This window comes from Solea solea, chromosome 9, assembly GCF_958295425.1.
Source record: "Solea solea chromosome 9, fSolSol10.1, whole genome shotgun sequence".
NCBI lineage: Eukaryota > Metazoa > Chordata > Actinopteri > Pleuronectiformes > Soleidae > Solea > Solea solea.
This window is the reverse complement of record NC_081142.1, coordinates 23328040-23347152: the sequence shown is the minus strand read 5'-3', so window position 1 is coordinate 23347152 and position 19113 is coordinate 23328040. Positions and strand designations below refer to the sequence as shown.

At 39.2% G+C, this 19113-nt stretch overlaps 1 protein-coding gene across 14 annotated transcripts in view; it reads left to right on the top strand.

The window, feature by feature from the left end:
* Nucleotides 1-19113, top strand: part of szt2 (SZT2 subunit of KICSTOR complex) — a 102486-nt gene that overhangs the window by 39201 nt on the left and 44172 nt on the right. For 11 of the 14 annotated variants that reach the window (XM_058638912.1, XM_058638898.1, XM_058638904.1 and 8 more), the window contains 7 exons: nucleotides 2913-3031; nucleotides 3320-3484; nucleotides 6104-6188; nucleotides 12684-12851; nucleotides 15054-15245; nucleotides 18101-18300; nucleotides 18524-18693. In XM_058638912.1, coding sequence (XP_058494895.1) covers nucleotides 2913-3031; nucleotides 3320-3484; nucleotides 6104-6188; nucleotides 12684-12851; nucleotides 15054-15245; nucleotides 18101-18300; nucleotides 18524-18693 — 1099 coding nt within the window. The remainder of the gene's footprint in view (nucleotides 1-2912; nucleotides 3032-3319; nucleotides 3485-6103; nucleotides 6189-12683; nucleotides 12852-15053; nucleotides 15246-18100; nucleotides 18301-18523; nucleotides 18694-19113) is intronic. The other 3 variants (XM_058638910.1, XM_058638905.1, XM_058638899.1) reach the window with 1 other exon arrangement.

The window sequence follows — 19113 nt, the reverse complement described above, 5'->3', positions numbered from 1 at the left end:
CTGCATTTAGAAGTGAAATCAACATGGAAACCAGAGAGCTGTCTGTGGGTGAACAACAAGAGAGAAGATGGGAAATCAATCAGAGCCATTGCACAAACATTGGCCATAGCCAGTACAAGCATTTGGAGTGTCCTGGAGAAAGAAAGAAACCACTGGTGACCTAAGCAACACATGCCCAATAGGTAGAGCAAGGAAAACATCAGATCATTGTGAGAGCTGTAAAGAAAGAGCCTAAAACAACTGTTAATGACATCAGCAACAACCTCCAGAGGGCAGGAGTGAAGGTATCACAGAAGACTTGATGAACACATGTACAGAGGCTGCACCAGAAAATGCTAACCACTCATTAGGAAGAAGAACAGGAAGGACAGGCTGGAATCTGCCAAAAAAAAAAAAAGTACAGAGACGAGCCTCAAAGTTTTTAGAACTGGTGAGACAAAGATGAACTTTTGCCAAAATGATGGAGAAAGAAAGGATCTGCTCATGATCATGAAGAGCTTAATAAGAATTCAACAGCACCATGTAGGGCTGCAATGATTGATCGACGACACGATTAATCATCATTTAAGTCAACTCATTTTAGAGTCGATTAATCTTTGTGAATGTTTTTAAACGATTGAAAAGAGATTTCAGATTTTTGCAGCTTCTATGTGAATATTCTCCTGGTTTCTTTGCTCCGTACAACAAAGAAAAGGGAAGTAAATAGAAACCTATGAACTCACACAGCTGTGATACCGTGTCCAGGTTGATCAAAATAAAAGTCCACAAATAGAAGCTTTAATAACGAGACGATAAGGGTCTCTGTGTGTGTGTGTAAGGAAGTGGCCAAACAGCAGGTTGCTGTTTCTGCTGTGAATGTCTGGATGGCAGTGTTGCACTGGCAAAAAAATAATCGTGCTGTCTGAATCCCTTCCTCTGCTCCATCCACTCCCTGAAGTTTAAATTCACTTCTTTATATATACAGTATATATATATATATATATATATGTCTGCATGTTGTGTTTGAAAACCACATTCAACAGAGGAGAGACAATCTCAGTTCTCAGAAGACTTAACATCTGAACCCTGTGAAGCATCGTTAAATCAGTAACCGTATTCTGTCTGTAAGTGATCAACACAGTGGGTCTGAGAGCTCCTTCTTCAGAAACATGGCTGCCAGTGGAGACGCCGGGGAAAAGGGGGCTTTTTAAAATGGACGTTACAATATCTTTAGAGTATGTTTACCTGCTGGAAACTCAAATTTGTAATTTGCTCGCTCTCCCCACACCAAACTCCATTGAGAAAATCCCCATTTTAAGCTTGTAGTTAAACAGGAGCTGCTGCTCTAATGCTGCCTCATGTGGCTAATTTATTTCCCTGAGATTAATCCAAATGAAGAATTTCAAAAACGCGCATCATGAAATAACACACTGGAACTTACTGAGGGGAGGTGGCAGTGGAGCAGTGGATTTACAACACCTGTCTGCTGTGAAGTCAAAATCGATTTTCTCTATGGACTTTGGTGTGGGTGAGCCAGTGGTTTTTGCAAAGTCTCACACATGACCGTTGTCTGTCTGAAAATGTTTTCAAATTGTGAGGAAAAAGCAGCAAGACACTGAAGCTGATTTAAATTCCTTTAATTGAGCCTTTTGTCGAGTGCTTCAATCTGTTTTCCCTCGTGTCAGCTGTGGATGTGAGTTATTTTCTTATAGTTCCATAAAATCCTAAAACTAGACCATGACTTAAGGTGAAATAATACATTGTTTCTGTTGTCTCGTGATTAGAAAACAAACAAAGGTTTTATTAGTTCCAAAAATGAAATGGGTTTTAACTCTCTGAGTCGGTTCCCATGGTAACTTATCCTGTGAAGCTAACCTGCTTCCTCCTGCTGAGCCTCCAGAAGCTTCTGACACATTTACACACAGCCGATGACATAAATCACCTCATATTAAAAATGAATTTATGGCAGAATGAATCTGCACAGCCACACAGTATACGTGTGACTCCACTGGATTTTTGTTTTCTTTTGTTTGTTTGTTTGAATTCACAGTTGACTGAACTCACTCCGTTTGTCCTGAAAGTGAAAGTGAGATGTTTGCCATCTTCGGTTTGATCAGCTCAGAGTTCAGGATTAAGCTTGGAGGTTGTTTTTTTTTCTTTAAGCCTCAGGCACCAGAACTTTCTTCTTATTTCTAATATAAAAAAAGTGTCAACAGTGAGTAACACATCAGGACATGAAGAGCAGGAAGGATTCAACGACTGAGATAAAAACAGGGTTTCACAAACAAATCACACACCTGAACTTTAAGACTTGTCTAAGACTGAAGAATGATTATTTTACTTTTGATACCATGCACGTGTATTTCAGATGATTTCAATACGAGGTTTAACCTTTATTTTGTTACACTGATGAGAGCGAGACCATTAATTCGATATTTGACTTTTTAAATCATCAGCATATAAATGTTTGTTCTCTGAAACTTAACAAAAAATCAAAAGTATTTTTTCATCTATTTAATACTTAGTTTATACATTATATATAAATTCAATACTTTGCAAGGCAACTTTTTTAATATTTTTCAATTACTTAATACCAGCTGCCAATCACACTGGTGTCCAGTTTTTGGGCTGTGCATTATCATCGTTTTTATTTATCTTTTCTATTCATCATGCCCCATTAACTCCTCAGGGAAATGTTTACCGACGTTATAAATCAAGTGAGAAGTAGCTGAGTTTACTGCGTTCCTTTTGCAACCAGTTGTACCGCCCCCTGGTGGCTATTCAGTAAATTGTTACGTCCTGGACCGTTAACAATGTTACTCTAGCACCTGGTGGACTCACCTTGGGAATAACCTGTGTGTGTGTGTATGTTAGTGTTTTTGAAGCATGAGAGCGATACACTGATGTTATTGTGTTTCTACTTTTCTGCTCAGGTCCAGAGATCACAGGCGAGCTAGTGAAGGTTCTGCGGAAGCGTCTGGATGAAACCACCCTGGACATCATCACGGTCATGCTCGTCAGGAACTGTAAACTGACGCCGGCTGATGTCGAGGTAAACTGCTTTAAACTCCTTTGTTTGTTACATCCTGAGAGGAAAAAGCACTTTCTTTTAAAAAGTTTTGGTATATCTGTGTACGTGAAGCTGTGGATTTACTTAACTGGAGATACAGGTTTTATTCCTGTGTTAATACACTAAGCTACTGAAAATGATTCTTATTCTGTGAAGCAGTCGTCCACTCCATTTTTGTCCGCTACGTTATCTCTGTCGCTGCCCTTCACACCTCCGTCTCCGCATCTTAAACGTCGGTATGCATGTGTACGCAACACTGTCTCTGCTCAGTTCATCCAGCCGTCAGGATCTGCAGCCACCGAGGTGATGAACTTCAGCCTCCCGTCATACTGTCTCCCCTGGCTACCTGCCGTGGCTCACTACCTCAGACAGAACCTCCTCATCTTCCTGCACGTTCCAAAGTACACGGACAGCAACACGGCACACCACTTCAAGGTACAGTCCCACACTGTAAAAACTGGAATACATCAAGTCACACAATAATCTTTTAGCTGCGTTTTTCCTACTACTACGGAGAAGGTGAAATACAAACTTGAAGGCAGAGAAGAGTTTGAGCTCAGCTCAGTGCAAATCTGGGATTTTTATTGTTTGGTCACGACAGAAATAAATATCTGTCTCATTTCTACTCATCTAAATTCTGTCTCTCAGAACCCTTTTGCAGACGGCAGGTTCCTCATCATCATCCTTCTCTAAATGACTCATTATTCTCTTTTGTGTTTTGTTTTGTTGACAATATTTATGAGTAGACTTGAGTATGGTTTAAATATCTGTGCGCAGCCATGGGAAAAAAACAGCAACAAGATTCTGAGAGTGTGATTTCTAAACTTTCCAACAATGGAAATCTGGACATATTTGAAGAAGAAGATGTGGTGAATTGAACATTGGCACTCCTCAAACTGCTTTAGGGAGAATTTTAACCTCAAAGGTTTGCACCTTCTGGGAGCCAAAAGACAGAATCATGACATTTACACAGTCCAACCCCCTCCTGGTCTAAGCTGTCAGTGACCTCAGATATCTGTTAGACACTGTTGTAGTAGTTTGAACAATATATTTGAATGATGACATTTTGTGAAGACTTTTCCTGCTTTTAAAGGCTGTTGCATTGATAATCATCACATTTATGTTTGGGAAATACACTACATATGACATGGAAAAAAGAAACCTCTTTCCCGTTAAATCTAATTATTTGTGATATTTATCGTCAATTTCATTCATTCTGGTTTTAAAGGCTGAATAAGACGGAGTGAAATACATTAAATATACATTATATATTATTATAAAAATACATGGAATTGACTAATTTATATAGAAAAAAAAGTAAATTCATAACACTTCTTTTAATTTTAAGGCCAAGTACTTGTGTTTAAGCAGAATTTGACCAGGTTTATAGTCAGTTTTATTGTTTCTAAAAATATCTAAATATCCGTCATTTAACATTAAAAAGTCCAAGGTATTTAGATATTAGATATTTAATTTTAGAGTGTATTTACAAGTGTAAGAAAAAAAAGACCAGAGAAATAACCTGTGCGCTGCTTTATATCTCCATATATATATATAGTTACTAAAATGTTGAGTAACTAACCTCCAAACCCGGGCTTGACAATAAGGGGAAAAGGATTATTAACATTATATACTTTTTTTTTGCATCATTCGATATCGATCAAATCAATCTTTCTATATGTGGTTTATAAAATAATCCCGATATAAGAGATATATGGGAATTGTTTCTTCTTACACTGTAAATACACTCTAAAATTAAATATCTAATATCTATCCTTTAATGTCGAATGAAGGATATTTACATATGTTTTGAAACAACAAAACTGACTATAAATGCGGTCAAATTCTGGCTTAAAATTGAAAGAAGTGTTATGAAGGGATTTTTTTAAACATAAATGTATATATATATTTTTTAATCATATATATATACATAATATTTAATGTATTTCACTCCGTCTTATTCAGCCTTTAAACCTGAAATGAATGAAATTGACGATAAATATCACAAATAATAATTTTTAAAATGAAAGAAGTTACTTTTTTTGTATATACTGTATAATCCTGTAGTTTCCATATGTCATATTTATTGTAGTCCTCAAACATAAATGTGATGATTATCAATGCAACAGCCTTTAAAAGCAGGAAAAGTCTAAGACAATATCGTGTCTCATGTCATGACGTAGATATAATATTGATCTATTGCTGGTCGACACAATTGCCAGTAAAGGTTTTGCAAGGAGTGACTAAAAACCTGATTTAGTAAACACTTACGTGATTATTAAGGTTAGGAAACACTTAGTGAGAGGATTTTAAACTTTAAACAGGGTCAAGATTTGTTGATCGTTGAGAGAAAATGTTGATTAATCGCAGCTCGGGTCTCATTTTGTTATCTGTTGCTCAAGATAATTCATTATAACACAGAGTTACTTCCGACAACAGAGTCTGATCGTGGCGGAAAGAAACAATCGAGCCGTCCCATAAAACAACACTTTTACTTTAATGATCTTAACCACTTCACTTGGAAGTTGAGTTGCGAGAAAAAGTGATGTGGCTTAATAATCTTTCACTGCTCGTGTGTGTGTGTGTGCACTGATCTGCAGTAGATACAGACAAAGGTTGACGGTGTGAAAACCTATAAAAATCTTTCTTGTTTGGCTGAGAGTCAGAAGTACAAATGGAATTAAAGTATCCCCCTCTTTTAACAAAGGATTGTGGCGTTTGTTTAAAGCAGGATCAATGACTCCTCACAGGGAGAAATCTCTCTCATAATCACATAATCACATAATCCCACAATCCACTGCTGCTGCGCCGTCGCTGTGTGAGCGAGGCTGAGTAATTAAAGCTGTCTGTGTGTCATTAATCAAAATGAGTCCACCTGTACTAGTGTAGAGAATATGAGTGCTGCCGGATTCAGAAACTCTCCACAAAACTGTGGCACACACTAAAATCATCTTTGACAGGTCTCACTGTGGCGTGGGGAGTAAGTGCTGACTTGGTTTTTCCCAGATTCCACAGGCTGATTTCTCCCTCCTCCCTGTTTCTCTCTCTCTGCAGCACTACTTTCATTTGAGCAGTGATGTGGCTGATGGTGATATCTACCTCTATAATAAACCTGGAGGCCAGGGGACTGGAGGCAAAGGTAATCATACTGCTCTGCCACCAGGGCTACAGATGTGTGTGTGTGTGTTTGTGTGCGCTTGTATTTGTGGTTTGTCCATCTAGTTGATTCCCGAAATCAAGTTTTGAAACTCCTAACTCTCTGAAACACCATTTCCTGCATTTCGAGGTGCATTTTGTGGAATGCAAGTTTTTGTTTTTGTGTTCCAACTTCTGACCTTTCACACGTTTCAACATTCACACAAGAAAACAATTCTTACATTACTATATGTCTTCTTCCTCTTTTCCTCATTTTTTACAAAAGTAGCTTCTAGAGTTCTCAATGGGCCCGAAAATTACAACCCCATCCCACCCGACCTGGTTTTAAAGCCTGAACCTGACCCGGCCCAACACACCAGCATGAATTGTCTGCCTGAACCCGACCCGGCCCAAAATACATTTGCCCATTGATCGAAGCCGGTCCTCCGGTACTGGCTGCTGCGCAGTTAACAGGCGGGACTTCACATGTTGTACATTTGTCCTTTGGTCAGTGGCAGCATCCGTAACTTTTTGAATTTCGGCCACATGTTGCGCATGCCGTTGAGTCGTTCTGCCCATAGCAGCACAAGATGCAGAGTGGGATATTTGTCTCCCTCCAGGTCATGCTGAGCATCATAGAGGGCTCCAAAAATGACACTACCATGCCCAAAGTGTCGGGGGTTACGCACGCAGCAGCGTCAGGTCTACCCCTCTCCATCAAGCAGGCAGCCACATTTACTCCTCACCACACATGAACAGAGATGATTCACAGCAAACAACATATCATTTACAAACTGCAAGAAATGTGTTTTGTGAGTGGGAAAAAGGAAGCCCGAGGCCCGACTCGACCGAACCTGGTCGGGGCTCCCTGACCCGTTGAGAACTCTAGTAACTTCATATCTTGAAGCAAAAAGTAAAAAAAAAGTCCTTATTTTTATAAAGGACATTATCAACTGTAAATATGTCAATAGTGGGAATTAAGCACAATGTTCTCCACAAACAACATCCATTTATCCACCTTGTAAAAGTTAAGGCTTCCTATTATTTAATTTAGCCATTTTCTTCAGATTCGTCATGCGTGGATCCAAATTAATCTAAAGCCAAGCTGCATCCAGAGAAAAGGTCCGTCAAAATATGGATTTGGTGATATATATATATATCGTCGTCCTTCTTCGTGCAATACGATAATCTATACACACCAGGGCAAATATTAATATTTTAATTAACAAATGAAGGCGCCTCACTATGTCTCCTCACTGTACACAACTTACCTGGCTGAAGAAAAGGGAGTTTACAGCAGGATAACGGTGGAGAAAGCTACGTTAAGAGAAGCTCCATCCACGTTCAATACGTAGACTTTATGACCTTTGACCTTTATTCTCTATGTAGTGAATAAACAGAGAAATCCTGCACTTTTAACTTTTCATGTTTTTTCAGTTTAAACAGATATTGCGATGTTGTCACTATATGATTGTCTTGATAATCACAGAATCGTTGTATCATGATATTATTGGGTATCGTGGACCATGTATCGTGCATCGTATCATATCCTAATACGGAGCACCCTCTGCTGGACCTTGCAGTAATGACTTCACACGCGCTTTGAGGCTGTATTATTTTGAACTCAAACATTGTTTTTAAGTTTAAACGGTGAACAGAATTTCAGATACAAAAGTGACAGCCCTGTTTTCTAATCACAATAGACCAGGTGTGTTCAAAGCCTGGCCCGTGGCCCAATCGTGGTACTTCCCATTGAAAGTAGTTGGCACCACTGTTGAGCTGAGAAGAAGCAGGAGTTTGCTAAATGTCTGCCTCAGTGAATTCCATTGTCGTTTCATCAAAAAGCAGTTGTTGCTCAATAAATAAACGACGTTTGCGACTTCATTATGGTCTTGAGTTTTTCAGGAGTGGCTCTTGAGGAGCTTGCACACTGCCGACGTTGACATTAGTGAAGCAGTTTAATGTTAACCTCATTTTCACGGTGAGGAAATCATTTAATAGATATAGTTTGCTCTGACTTGACGTTTTCCATCGACTCCTCTCTCGCTGTTGTTAATCTGCTGATGTGATGGAGGCAGCGAGAGGATATGCTGACAGTTTCTTTTTCACTATTTATAACCACCGCCACATTAAAATTCCCAAACACATTTTCCGCTGCCTGTCTGCCATAACAAACCCCTTCACTCTTATTCACCTCACAGTTCACGCACACAACGCTAATTTATTAGATGAGCATCAGCACTGCAGCAAACCTCACACCGAGACACTGATCTCACATCGTCTGTGCTGCTGCTGCTGCTGAAGTTCTTCCCTCATTTGTGTTTGCTTTTAAAAATCACCAGCCTAATTAGCTGCGTTACCAGAGACGACCAGCCTGTTGCAGGAGAGCATCTGACTTGTTGTGCTAATTACATCGGATTTGTTAAAACCAAAAGTGTATTTTGTGTGCTGCTCTCTGCAGGCATCACACTAACAATGATGTGGACGGTCAGATGTCTCAGTTCTGTCATTGTCCTGCTCATACATTCCAATTACAGTACATCCAGGGCTGCAACCAACGATTGTTTTCATAACCGTCTGTAAACCTGGAAATGACAATGTTTCTCAAAGGTCTCAAAATTATTCAGTTTTAATGATTTTTCTTTGTTATGTGGAGCAAAAGAAACTAGAAAATATTCACATTTAAGAATTTTAGAATGAGCTGAGTCCATGGTTACGGTCAACTTTTTTGTTCGTCTTGGTCTATAACATCTTCCCACCAAGTTTCGGGAAATTTGGTGGAACTCATCGTATGCCTAAGTCATAGGGCACTTCGCATACATTTTCGATAACTTCTGTCTTGTACAAATCTGTCTTGTACAAATTAGCTTGTTTTTTTTATGTCGGTGCAACAAACGCGCTCGGACAAGTTCTCTCATTTACTTAGGGTGCAAATCGCCAAAATGGACGCCAAAATTCAAAATGGCTGACTTCCTGTCGAGTTGAGGCCATGGTTAAGGTGAACTTTTTTTGTTTTTTGTTGGGTTATTGTGTCATCACGTGTTCTGTATGTGTTGCCTGCTCAGTCAGTGGACGGACACTCATAAAAGCAGAGTTGTTGCTGTCACTTTAAAATGACGTGTAACGCTGCTGCTCTGTGGTTGTCTCTGATGCCCGGTCCAGGAACCATGTCGGAGCTGGTTCAGCAACTCCTCCCTCCGTCTCAGTTTAAAGGTACCTTCACCTTCTTCTTTTTTTCGTTAAGTGAAGCCTGAGCTGCTGCTGCTGCTGGTTCTGTTTCTCCTGCTGCTGCTCTCAGCCCGTTTTTTTCTGTTGCAGTGCTGTATTTTCCCCTCAGCATATTACATTATACACGCTGCTCATCTTTGAGTTGCTTTTAGTTGACCTCATTCAGACCATCGTGAGGGATCCCCATCACATGCTCATCAGAGCTGGGGCCTCATTTGTAAAGCTTGGGATTCATAAAACACAAATAATCTGGGGGGCGTGTTTATGACTATCTATTGATAGTCAAGTGTGGGCGTTACATGAAGCTCGCAAAAGCTGCGCTGAATTGACTGTGATTTATAAATGTAAACTGGCACGGTTTTATAAATCTGAATATTTGATGTCCATAAGCACTTTCTGTACGCCAACTTTTCAGGCGTACGTACCTACGTCCACCCATATGAAAAATGAAAATGTGCTCCTCCAATTGTAGGAAAAACCAGTGTCACTCTTTTTGAACAAAAGTGTGGTGATAATGAACTTAAATTAAATTGAATTCAATTTAATTTGTATAGCACCAAATCATAACATACATTGAGCACAATGAGCAAACACTAGGTGTCAGTGGAGAGAAAAAAAACTCTTTTTTAACAGACAGAACCAGACTCAAAGATGTACGGCAACATGCCAAGACAGGTTGGGGTGAAAGGAAAAATGGTGGACAGAGGAAGGAGATGAGGTAGATAGAAGAAAGAAACCAGGAGCAGATATACAACAATTGTATCAAGTTAGAGGTTTACACAAGACAGTGATAACATGTTTAAAAGGCTATGATTTAATTTACATAAGCAGCAGTAGAAATTCTGCAGGATCTGGATCCTGCAACCTGCACGATGAGGACACAGAGAGTGAACAAATGAGTCAAGTGGTCCATCAGTTTAATAACTTTGATTTTTAAAAGATAAAATATTATTTAAGTATCTAAATATTCTAGATTACGATTAAGGCCCCCCCCCCCCCCCCTCCAAGCAGCCAGTTTAGTTCATGCCTTGATCCGGCTCTGGATTTACACCTTCTTTTCCTCCTGTTTGAAAAGCCGTGAAAGCAGAAGACTCTACGCTCAGTAATGTTTGAATTTCAGCTCATGAGTTTCACAATAACCTTTGGACATGAAGGATTTTTCAATGGAGCCTGGTGTGGATTTGAATAAATTGTACCCAAACATTATGAATGATGGCCTCAGCATTGGGGGCTTGTGCTTGTTTTAAAGTCAGGCAGCAGCAGTTTTATGATGTGTGTAATGGAGTCCTATTTTAGATTTTTGAAAGGGGAAAAATTTCACCCCCTGAGTTCATAATGCATGTAGTGTAGGAACGGGCCGCAGTGAGAGTGATAGAGTAACTGACTCTGTGATGAATGATGGCAGCCTTGACTCACACCCAGGCATCCATTACTTCTCAGACAATCTGAGGCTGTGAGGCAGCACAGATTCAGATTCCCCCGTATCTCAGTGGCAAGGCTTGAACTCGGCTATTTAGAGCTGTTAGCTCGGTTGAAGTAGACACATCATTGTGAAATAAATGGCTCTGTGTGTCTCTTTCACATGGGAGTTCACATTTAAATGAACTTTTTCTTAGGTGTTTTAGTCGAGTAAGTGGTGAAACGGAGGCTCGGTGTTCGTGTTAAATTATGTTTTAATCTGTCATCTGCAGCAGTGTGTGTGTGTGTTCATATAAACCTGGTCAAACTAAAGCTCTTACTCAGCACTGTAAAGTTTCTTTACTGTCAAACTGAATCTACGTCCTCACTAATGCGACTTACTTTTAAAGCAGGAGACAGTCTTTGTCTAGATGTGCATTCGTTGGCGAGTGTAGCAGTTCCCTGACCTCACTTTTAAATCTGCACAGTCTTCTGACAACTTTTCGACTTTGATGTGTCTCGCTCATTTTACGTAGGGGGCAAATCACTAAAATGGACGCCAAAATTCAAAGTGGCCAACTTCCTGATTGTTACGGTCAACTTTTTAGTTCGTCTTGGTCTATCACATCTTCCCACCAAGTTTGGGGAAAGTATGCCGTTTGCTTATACATATATGCTGACGTTCCACAGTCTGTTTAATATATTAAATGAATGTGTGTGACCTATTATGTCTTTCTGATCGGCCGAATCAAAGCCAACAATGACTGTAGATCGTTCTTAAAAGACTTAAAAATCCTGACAACATGCGTTAATCCCTTTCATTTGTCGACTGTTTTTAAAAATGGTAAGTCCAGTGTACGAGGCCTCTATCTACCCCTCCCCCCACACTCTCTCAGTACTGTACCAAATGTCGGAGTGAATGCAACACAGTCTCACTCAGGCAAACTCAGCAGCTTCACTTGAACACAAATGAGATGAAGAAGAAAACCAGAAATGTCAAAGGGACTAAAAATGGATATTGAGAATCGCATTTTCGCTGCCACTGTGAAGCTCCATTGTGTTCACTCTTAAAGCTGCCGGTGCGGCAGAAACTGAGGAAGGATAAAGTGACAGAGAGAGACGTCATCGCAATTAAAACACTTTACATTATTCATGCTTAAATGAAAATAACTTCACTGTCACGGATCTTTGTGTAATTGTGATGGAAGGCGTAGGAATATGGAATTTGTCAGCGCCGGTGGGAAATGTAAGAAGGAGGGAGAGAGGATTGTCTATTTGCTATTTTTTCTGACAGATATTGCAATTGCAGGTCAAGCCTCAAATAAATATTCACCATGTAATAGATGTGTTGGAGCATTAACGCACACGATTTAACGCTATTTTCTCATCCCAGTTAAAGCTGCAGTATGTAACCTCTGATGAGTGGATCATTACTATTATTATTATTTTGCCTCTGCTTGGTCGTCGTGCAAAAAAATTATGCAACATCCTCTGTGTAAGGCGTCCTTTATCAAGCAAAACTATCAGACCTGACTTAGGGAGCACTGATGTCACTGCTTTACAGGGCTGCAACAACTCATCGATTACTAAATTAATACATTTCATCATCGACTCATCGATTTGAATGTTTTGTTTTTAATGAAAGTAAATGTTCTCTGATTTTTCAGCTTAAATCTGAATATTTTTCTGCTTCCTTTGCTCCGTGTCACAAAGAAATCATTAAAACAGAATTATTTGTGATTTGAGAACATCATCATTACCAAAATTAAAATGTTCTTAAATTTTTTGGACCAAACGATCATTAGTTGTGTTTGAAATTGCCAAATTTTGAGCTAAAAATAAAACCACTAAACGCGTCCTCTTGCTCTCTCAGGTATCGCCTGCATCGCCCTCTCCTTTGTGGACGCTCATGGTCGCCCCCTTCAGGGTCCAACTCAGGACTCGGTGCAGAAGTCGGAAATCCCCGTCTCCCCTCCTCACCCGGAGCAGTTTGACGAGCTGACCACTGTGGTTAAAGTGGGCTCAATCACCGTCGGCTCAGGTACAGTTCAACATAAACTTCATAGGTTAATGCTGCTTTAAAGGCACTCATTGCATAGTTTTATTCATCTTTATATTTAATATTTATCTCTAATGTTTTTAATTTTAGTATTGAGTATTATGGGGTCCGTTTTAAACGTGACATTTTTACATTTCTGACTGGAAGGAAACAATTAAAAGTATAAAAGGCATATTTCAGATTTGTTGAAATGTGCTTGTATGAGATCTTCACTGTTTCCGTGAAGCAGCGCACGACCTGGACACTCACTGTTAATGAAAACATGGCTGCCAGCAGGAACAGAAGACAGCAACAGATTGTTAGCCACTTCACCAAATTAAATCTTCACCTTATTATTATTATTATTATTATTATTATTACCTCTATGATATCTTTTGAATTTGTTTGCCTCTTTTTTTCCATTTCATTACACAGTCTTTTTGTTAATAGATATTGATAATGAGTTTGCCACTGCAGTCGAGGTCATTCTGCGCATGTTCAGACCGTCATCATGTAAACCGTTTACATGATGACGGTCTGAAAATGCGCAGAGAGACAAATGCTACGTTTACAGTAAACGTAGCATTTGTCTCAATGTCCAAAAACAGGCAAAAAAAAGAAGGAAACTATGTACAGGTGTTCGCTCTGGTTACAAAGATGCTGATTTGCGTGAAATTACCATAATAACCACATGTTGGCTTTGACGTGAAACTCAAAGACCCCCCCCCCCCCACCCCCTGGGTCATCATCACTCTGAACTCTTTACTTACTTTACAGAGGCAGAATTGGTCTGGAATGGGCAGTTTGATTTATGAAGTGAGGCAGGAAGTAATATTTTGTGGTCAAGTTACAGTATATGAACTAGGAAATGACTCCTGTGATGAAAAAAGGGTTTGACAGCCTGCTTTTTTTTCAAGCTGAGTAGAACTGAGAAAATCTCATATGTGATATCAGATAATGTACTCTTAGTTTGTCACACTTCTTCCTTGACATCTTCAGTCAAGTCAACTTGATTCTGTTACAAGGTTACCTCGAGTCCCACAGGTCCTTTTACTTCCCCCAAACTGCTCTAATTTGAAAATGGGATTAATTACACTCATAAACATCATAAGTACATCATGAGAAAAAGCTCAGCGCAGCTATTAAAAATCTTTAAAATCCAAACATTAAATGTCCCTTAAATTGAACAAGTAAATCACCCTGCTTAATGAACACAACTTTACTATATTTATCACACTGCCACTGCGTCACAGCACAGTAAATCACACTGAACGATTAGGTGTAGGAGTTTATTATTAATATAGTTGTGTGTATAGAAGTGTTTGTCATACTCAAAAAACCACAAACACTCCAGCTGTAAAACGAACTAACTTTTAAATGTAAACAAATGAGGTCACACAGTGTTGATTCATATGTTATCAGCTCCACACAACACAAGTTTTTTATACTGCGAGTACTACAAAAAACATGTCCCCTCCCGACCCTGCACTCCTGCTGTATACACTCAAACGCTCCCCTCACTCAGGTCTGATAGTTTTACTTGACAGTGCCTGTTTTCAGGTGTAGGAGGCCAAAGAAAACCAACAAAACACCATATGTTAAGTACTGCAGCTTTAATTATATATATTGAGTGTTGTTTCACCAAGATGAGCAGCAGATCAGAGGCCTCAAACCTGCGGCTCGCTGGCCACTTGTGGCCCCCTCATCAATTTAATGGGGCCCCACCACTTTTTTATTAAGTTCTAATGAAAACTGGTCTGTGATCTCCTTTATTATACATTAAATTCAACATTAAATTATTATATACAAGCTAGTTTGGTATTTTTAATTACATTTGTCCTCATTACTTATTTATTGTATTTTATTATTATTTACAGATACATTTTTCATATTAAATATGTTTTTGTATCATTTGATATCAAAATAAAACACTTTTCTTTCATTTTAATGTTTTCTTACACTTGGTTACAGACACAGAGTATTGACAATAAATGACATTAACACTCGTCGCAATAAAAACCAAAGTCAGTTATTTTTGGTGAATTTCCGTTGGAAATCCTGTCCAACTCAACAACATACAGTCCTTGTGATTTCTTTTTTAATTTGCCCCAAGGGGGAGCTGTATCTTTTCCCTATATTGTCTCATGCCTGCCAAGTGTGTGATTTATTGTCTTTATTTTTTGTAATGTTTTTTTTATTTGACAGAGCCACAGCTGTTTGTTCGCTTTGACATTTGGGAACAAGGCAACGTCAGCCCCCTGCAGCTGAGCGACAAACTGCAGGGGTCGCTGCGCCATGCTCTCTGCGACGTTGTCATGGAGCTGCGGGTGCTGCCGCATCCTCTGTGTTTGGGCATGTCCTGTCTAGCGACCAGAGCGCAGAAAGAAGAGGCTAAAGGTGAGGTCGTCATCATCATCGTCATCACCACTGATGATTTCTATGAAAATGCAGGATACTGACATAATAATGCAACGAGAAACAAGTCTAATATTTTTAAATTGATTTAATGCTCTTGTTTCTTAAAACAAGCTTGTATATATAGCCACTTTCACAATGCAATGTGCCTTAAATCTAGAAAAACTAAGAGGTCAAATACAAGATAAAACTGCTCCATATTTTACCAGTAACCAACATAATTTTGTGTAAGAAATGTTGACTTAAAATAAATCCTCCTAGTCTCGATGAAGCTGCCTTTAAGAATTCAGACCGTTTGCTCAAGGTGAAATTATTTTTCTAGTGCAAGCAAAACTTGGTTGTTGACATTATTTTTAATTTTAGGCGAAAAAAACTTATTTCCCAGAAACAGGGATGTTTTACTTACTTTAAAATGCTCTTTTTAATCTGGCTAACTATTTCATCGGTTACAGCTTGACACAATTTCTTATCTTTCTGCCTGCTTCAAATCCCTGTTGTTTTTTTTTGAAGCTGAGTAGAACTGAGAAAATCTCATATGTGATATCAGATAATGTACTCTTAGTTTGTCACACTTCTTCCTTGACATCTTCAGTCAAGTCAACTTGATTCTGTTACAAGGTTACCTCGAGTCCCACGGGTCCTTTTACTTCCCCCAAACTGCTCTAATTTGAAAATGGGATTAATTACACTCATAAACATCATAAATACATCATGAGAAAAAGCTCAGTGCAGCTATTAAAAATCTTTAAAATCCAAACATACAAGATAAAACTACTCCATATTTTACCAGTAACCAACATAATTTTTACATGTAAGAAATGTTGACTTAAAATAAATCCTCCTAGTCTCGATGAAGCTGCCTTTAAGAATTCAGACTGTTTGCTCAAGGTGAAATCATTTTTCTAGTGCAAGCAGAACTTGGTTGTTGACATTATTTTTAATTTAGGCGAAAAAAACTTATTTCCCAGAAACAGGGATGTTTTACTTACTTTAAAATGCTCTTTTTAATCTGGCTAACCATTTCATCGGTTACAGCCTGACACAATTTCTTATTTTTCTCTGGCAAATATCGACCAACCAATTTATTAGTCTCTTTCATTAATTAAATTTAATGTTGTAATTTCAAGCATTAGGAAAGTGGAATTTAAAAGTAGTTTCCCCGTCATTTTAATGTCAAGGTTGTCGGAGCCCTGAGGCCATGCTTTTTGACGTAGAGAAAATCCTTCGATAACTTTTAATCATTAACTTGTCTAGAACACATGGACCGAGTGTGATGCAGCTCGCTCAAACCTGCTAGATGTGTAGACTAGCCATTTTTTTGTATTTCCAAAAATGGCAGACTTCTGGTTGAGCGGTGCTAATGGAAGTTAGAATTAGAAACTAGTTTGGAATCATATGAGCAACAGGAGGAGAACCTCTTGGATGTAATAATAATCCAAAGGATAACAATAGGTTATTATATATTCATATATAAATATTAATATTTTTGTATTTTTCAATTACCATTCCGCTTTTAAACTCCTAATATGTTTGTTTTTGCCACTTTTTGCCATCACATCAACAAAACCACACAGGGTAAATTTGCATTCTCTCCACTCCCTCTCGCCTTTTCTTTCTTACTGGTTTTCACATTCAGTTCATGATCCTGAAGACGATACCGGTTTAAAAATTCTCCCACATTTTTCACACACTTACTGTTTTGCATACTGTATGTATTCTGCATACCTAACAGTAACATTGATGGAGTAGCAGTGGGGGCTGCAGACACAACAGCTGTTCCAGTGTTAGCGTGACATCTCGCATCTGTTGTGAGTGTGGGAGCAAATAAATTTGCCGCTGACTCTGTCGTCTTTCCCACTTCTTCCTCCTTGTTTATTTGGCCCGTGTTTGAAAAGAATAGCAGCTGTGATGAGCGCGATGAACAGGGTTTTTGGATGTGCTTTGAAAAACGGGGTGTGCCAGTAGATCTCTTATTTAAATTGTGTGACTGAACAAAAAGGATGGGAAAAAGAAAAGAGAAGATATTCTTTTGCCGTGCTTGTGTACATATTGTCCAATATTTCCAAAAAATGTGCAGTAAATCTGTCTGATTTGTAATGGCGTACCTGCCCTACAGTTTGGTTTACAGGCTTCAAACTTGGCAGGCAACTTACTAACGGCACCAGTGTACCGAGCCGCTGCATCCGCCCCCTACTTACACAGCACTCACCCAATTATTATCCATTTATTTCCATCTGTCGTTATTTGTCATTGTTATTATTATTATTATTATTGTTGTTATATAATTAAAATATAAAGTTAAACAGAACTTTTGTTGTGCAATAGCAACAGCGACCATTCAAACAAAATGAAAATGTTCACATTCCGACATTAGAAAATATTCACATTCTGAGATTAATAAACGTTCACATTCCAAGATTAGAATATGATTGCATTCTGAGATTAGAAAATATTCACATTCTGAGATTAGGAAACGTTCACATTCTGAGATTAGAAAACGTTCACATTAAGAGATTAGGAAATATTCACATTCCAAGATTAGAAAATGTTCACATTCAGAGATGAGAAATGTTTAGAAATGATTGCATTCCGAGGTAGAACATGTTTACACATAATACTGTTACAGTAGCTGTAACAGTGGCTAGTCTGAGATAAATTCACGTTTCCGACTTCTCAACTGGAACGCAGTAAACTTGGAAGTGTCTTTGCACCTAAACACAGCATCAGTATAACAAAGGACACACATCAACCCTGAGCTAAATCACTATGCATCAATGTTCTTACATATGTCTTGATGTGTGTGTGCGTTTTGGTAATTTCCTTCTCTGTCTCTGTAGCGCTGCTGAATCCTTTGCCTGAGATGAAGGAAGTGAAGGACAGTCCCCGGCAGCGCAGCGGCTCCCGGGTCTTTAAAACCAGTCCTTCCCCCATCTCCTTAACTCAAGCCTTGGGGAGCACAACCATGATGGGGGCCGGCACACCTGAGTCCACTACACCCACCGGGAAGAGCACCCTCCGCAGTTTATGGGACATATGGGTCAGTTCCTCCATAGACTAAACAGTTTCTTGTGTTTTGTGTTAGTACTGATGTCTTAATGGGGAAAAGAAAATAACACGACCATCTAAGATCCTCAGATGGAGACTGATATGTTATTCCTGTCGTACACACCAAATACGTCTTTATCTATTTAGCACTTTTCATACATGAATGTAGCACAAAGTGCCTCACATAAAGAAAGAAAACTCCCACACTTTCCCAGCAGAGTAAACCAGATTCATCGGAGCTGGGAAGCCCAAAGACGACCGACGACATCGTGCAAGAGAGAGGCGAGGAAGGCCGAGCCACTCGCCGGCGACACAAGACGGAGACAATCAAGCAGCAGTGGAGCCAGGAGAGGGCGGCCACTCTGGATCTGCACCAGGCCCACAGGTAGAGTGCGGTTCATCTGACACTGGATGCGTGAGAAGATTCCACATTCAGCTCATGGAGATTCAGGGGCAGCTGAAAGTGGCTGTAGATGTTTCATATTTGATCCAAGCATCAAGGTCATGGTTGTAGGACTGTTTTTTTAGCAGAGGTCTTAAATGTGTGGCACCCCAACCAATTTCAGGTGGCCCTACACTTAATGTTGAGTTATTAAGATGAATTTTTCAACCTGAATACATTTTCTATTGTAAACTATCTCTATCAATACTGAAAAGTTTGACTTTTTTTCCACTTAATCGCCCCCTCCTGACCAGACCGTAGACTCTCAATGGCCCCCAGGGCATTTGATTGTTGAGGCCCCCCTAACTTAAAGGCTTCAAACAGACATACAAACATCTTCACTGGTCTCACACTTTGATTCGA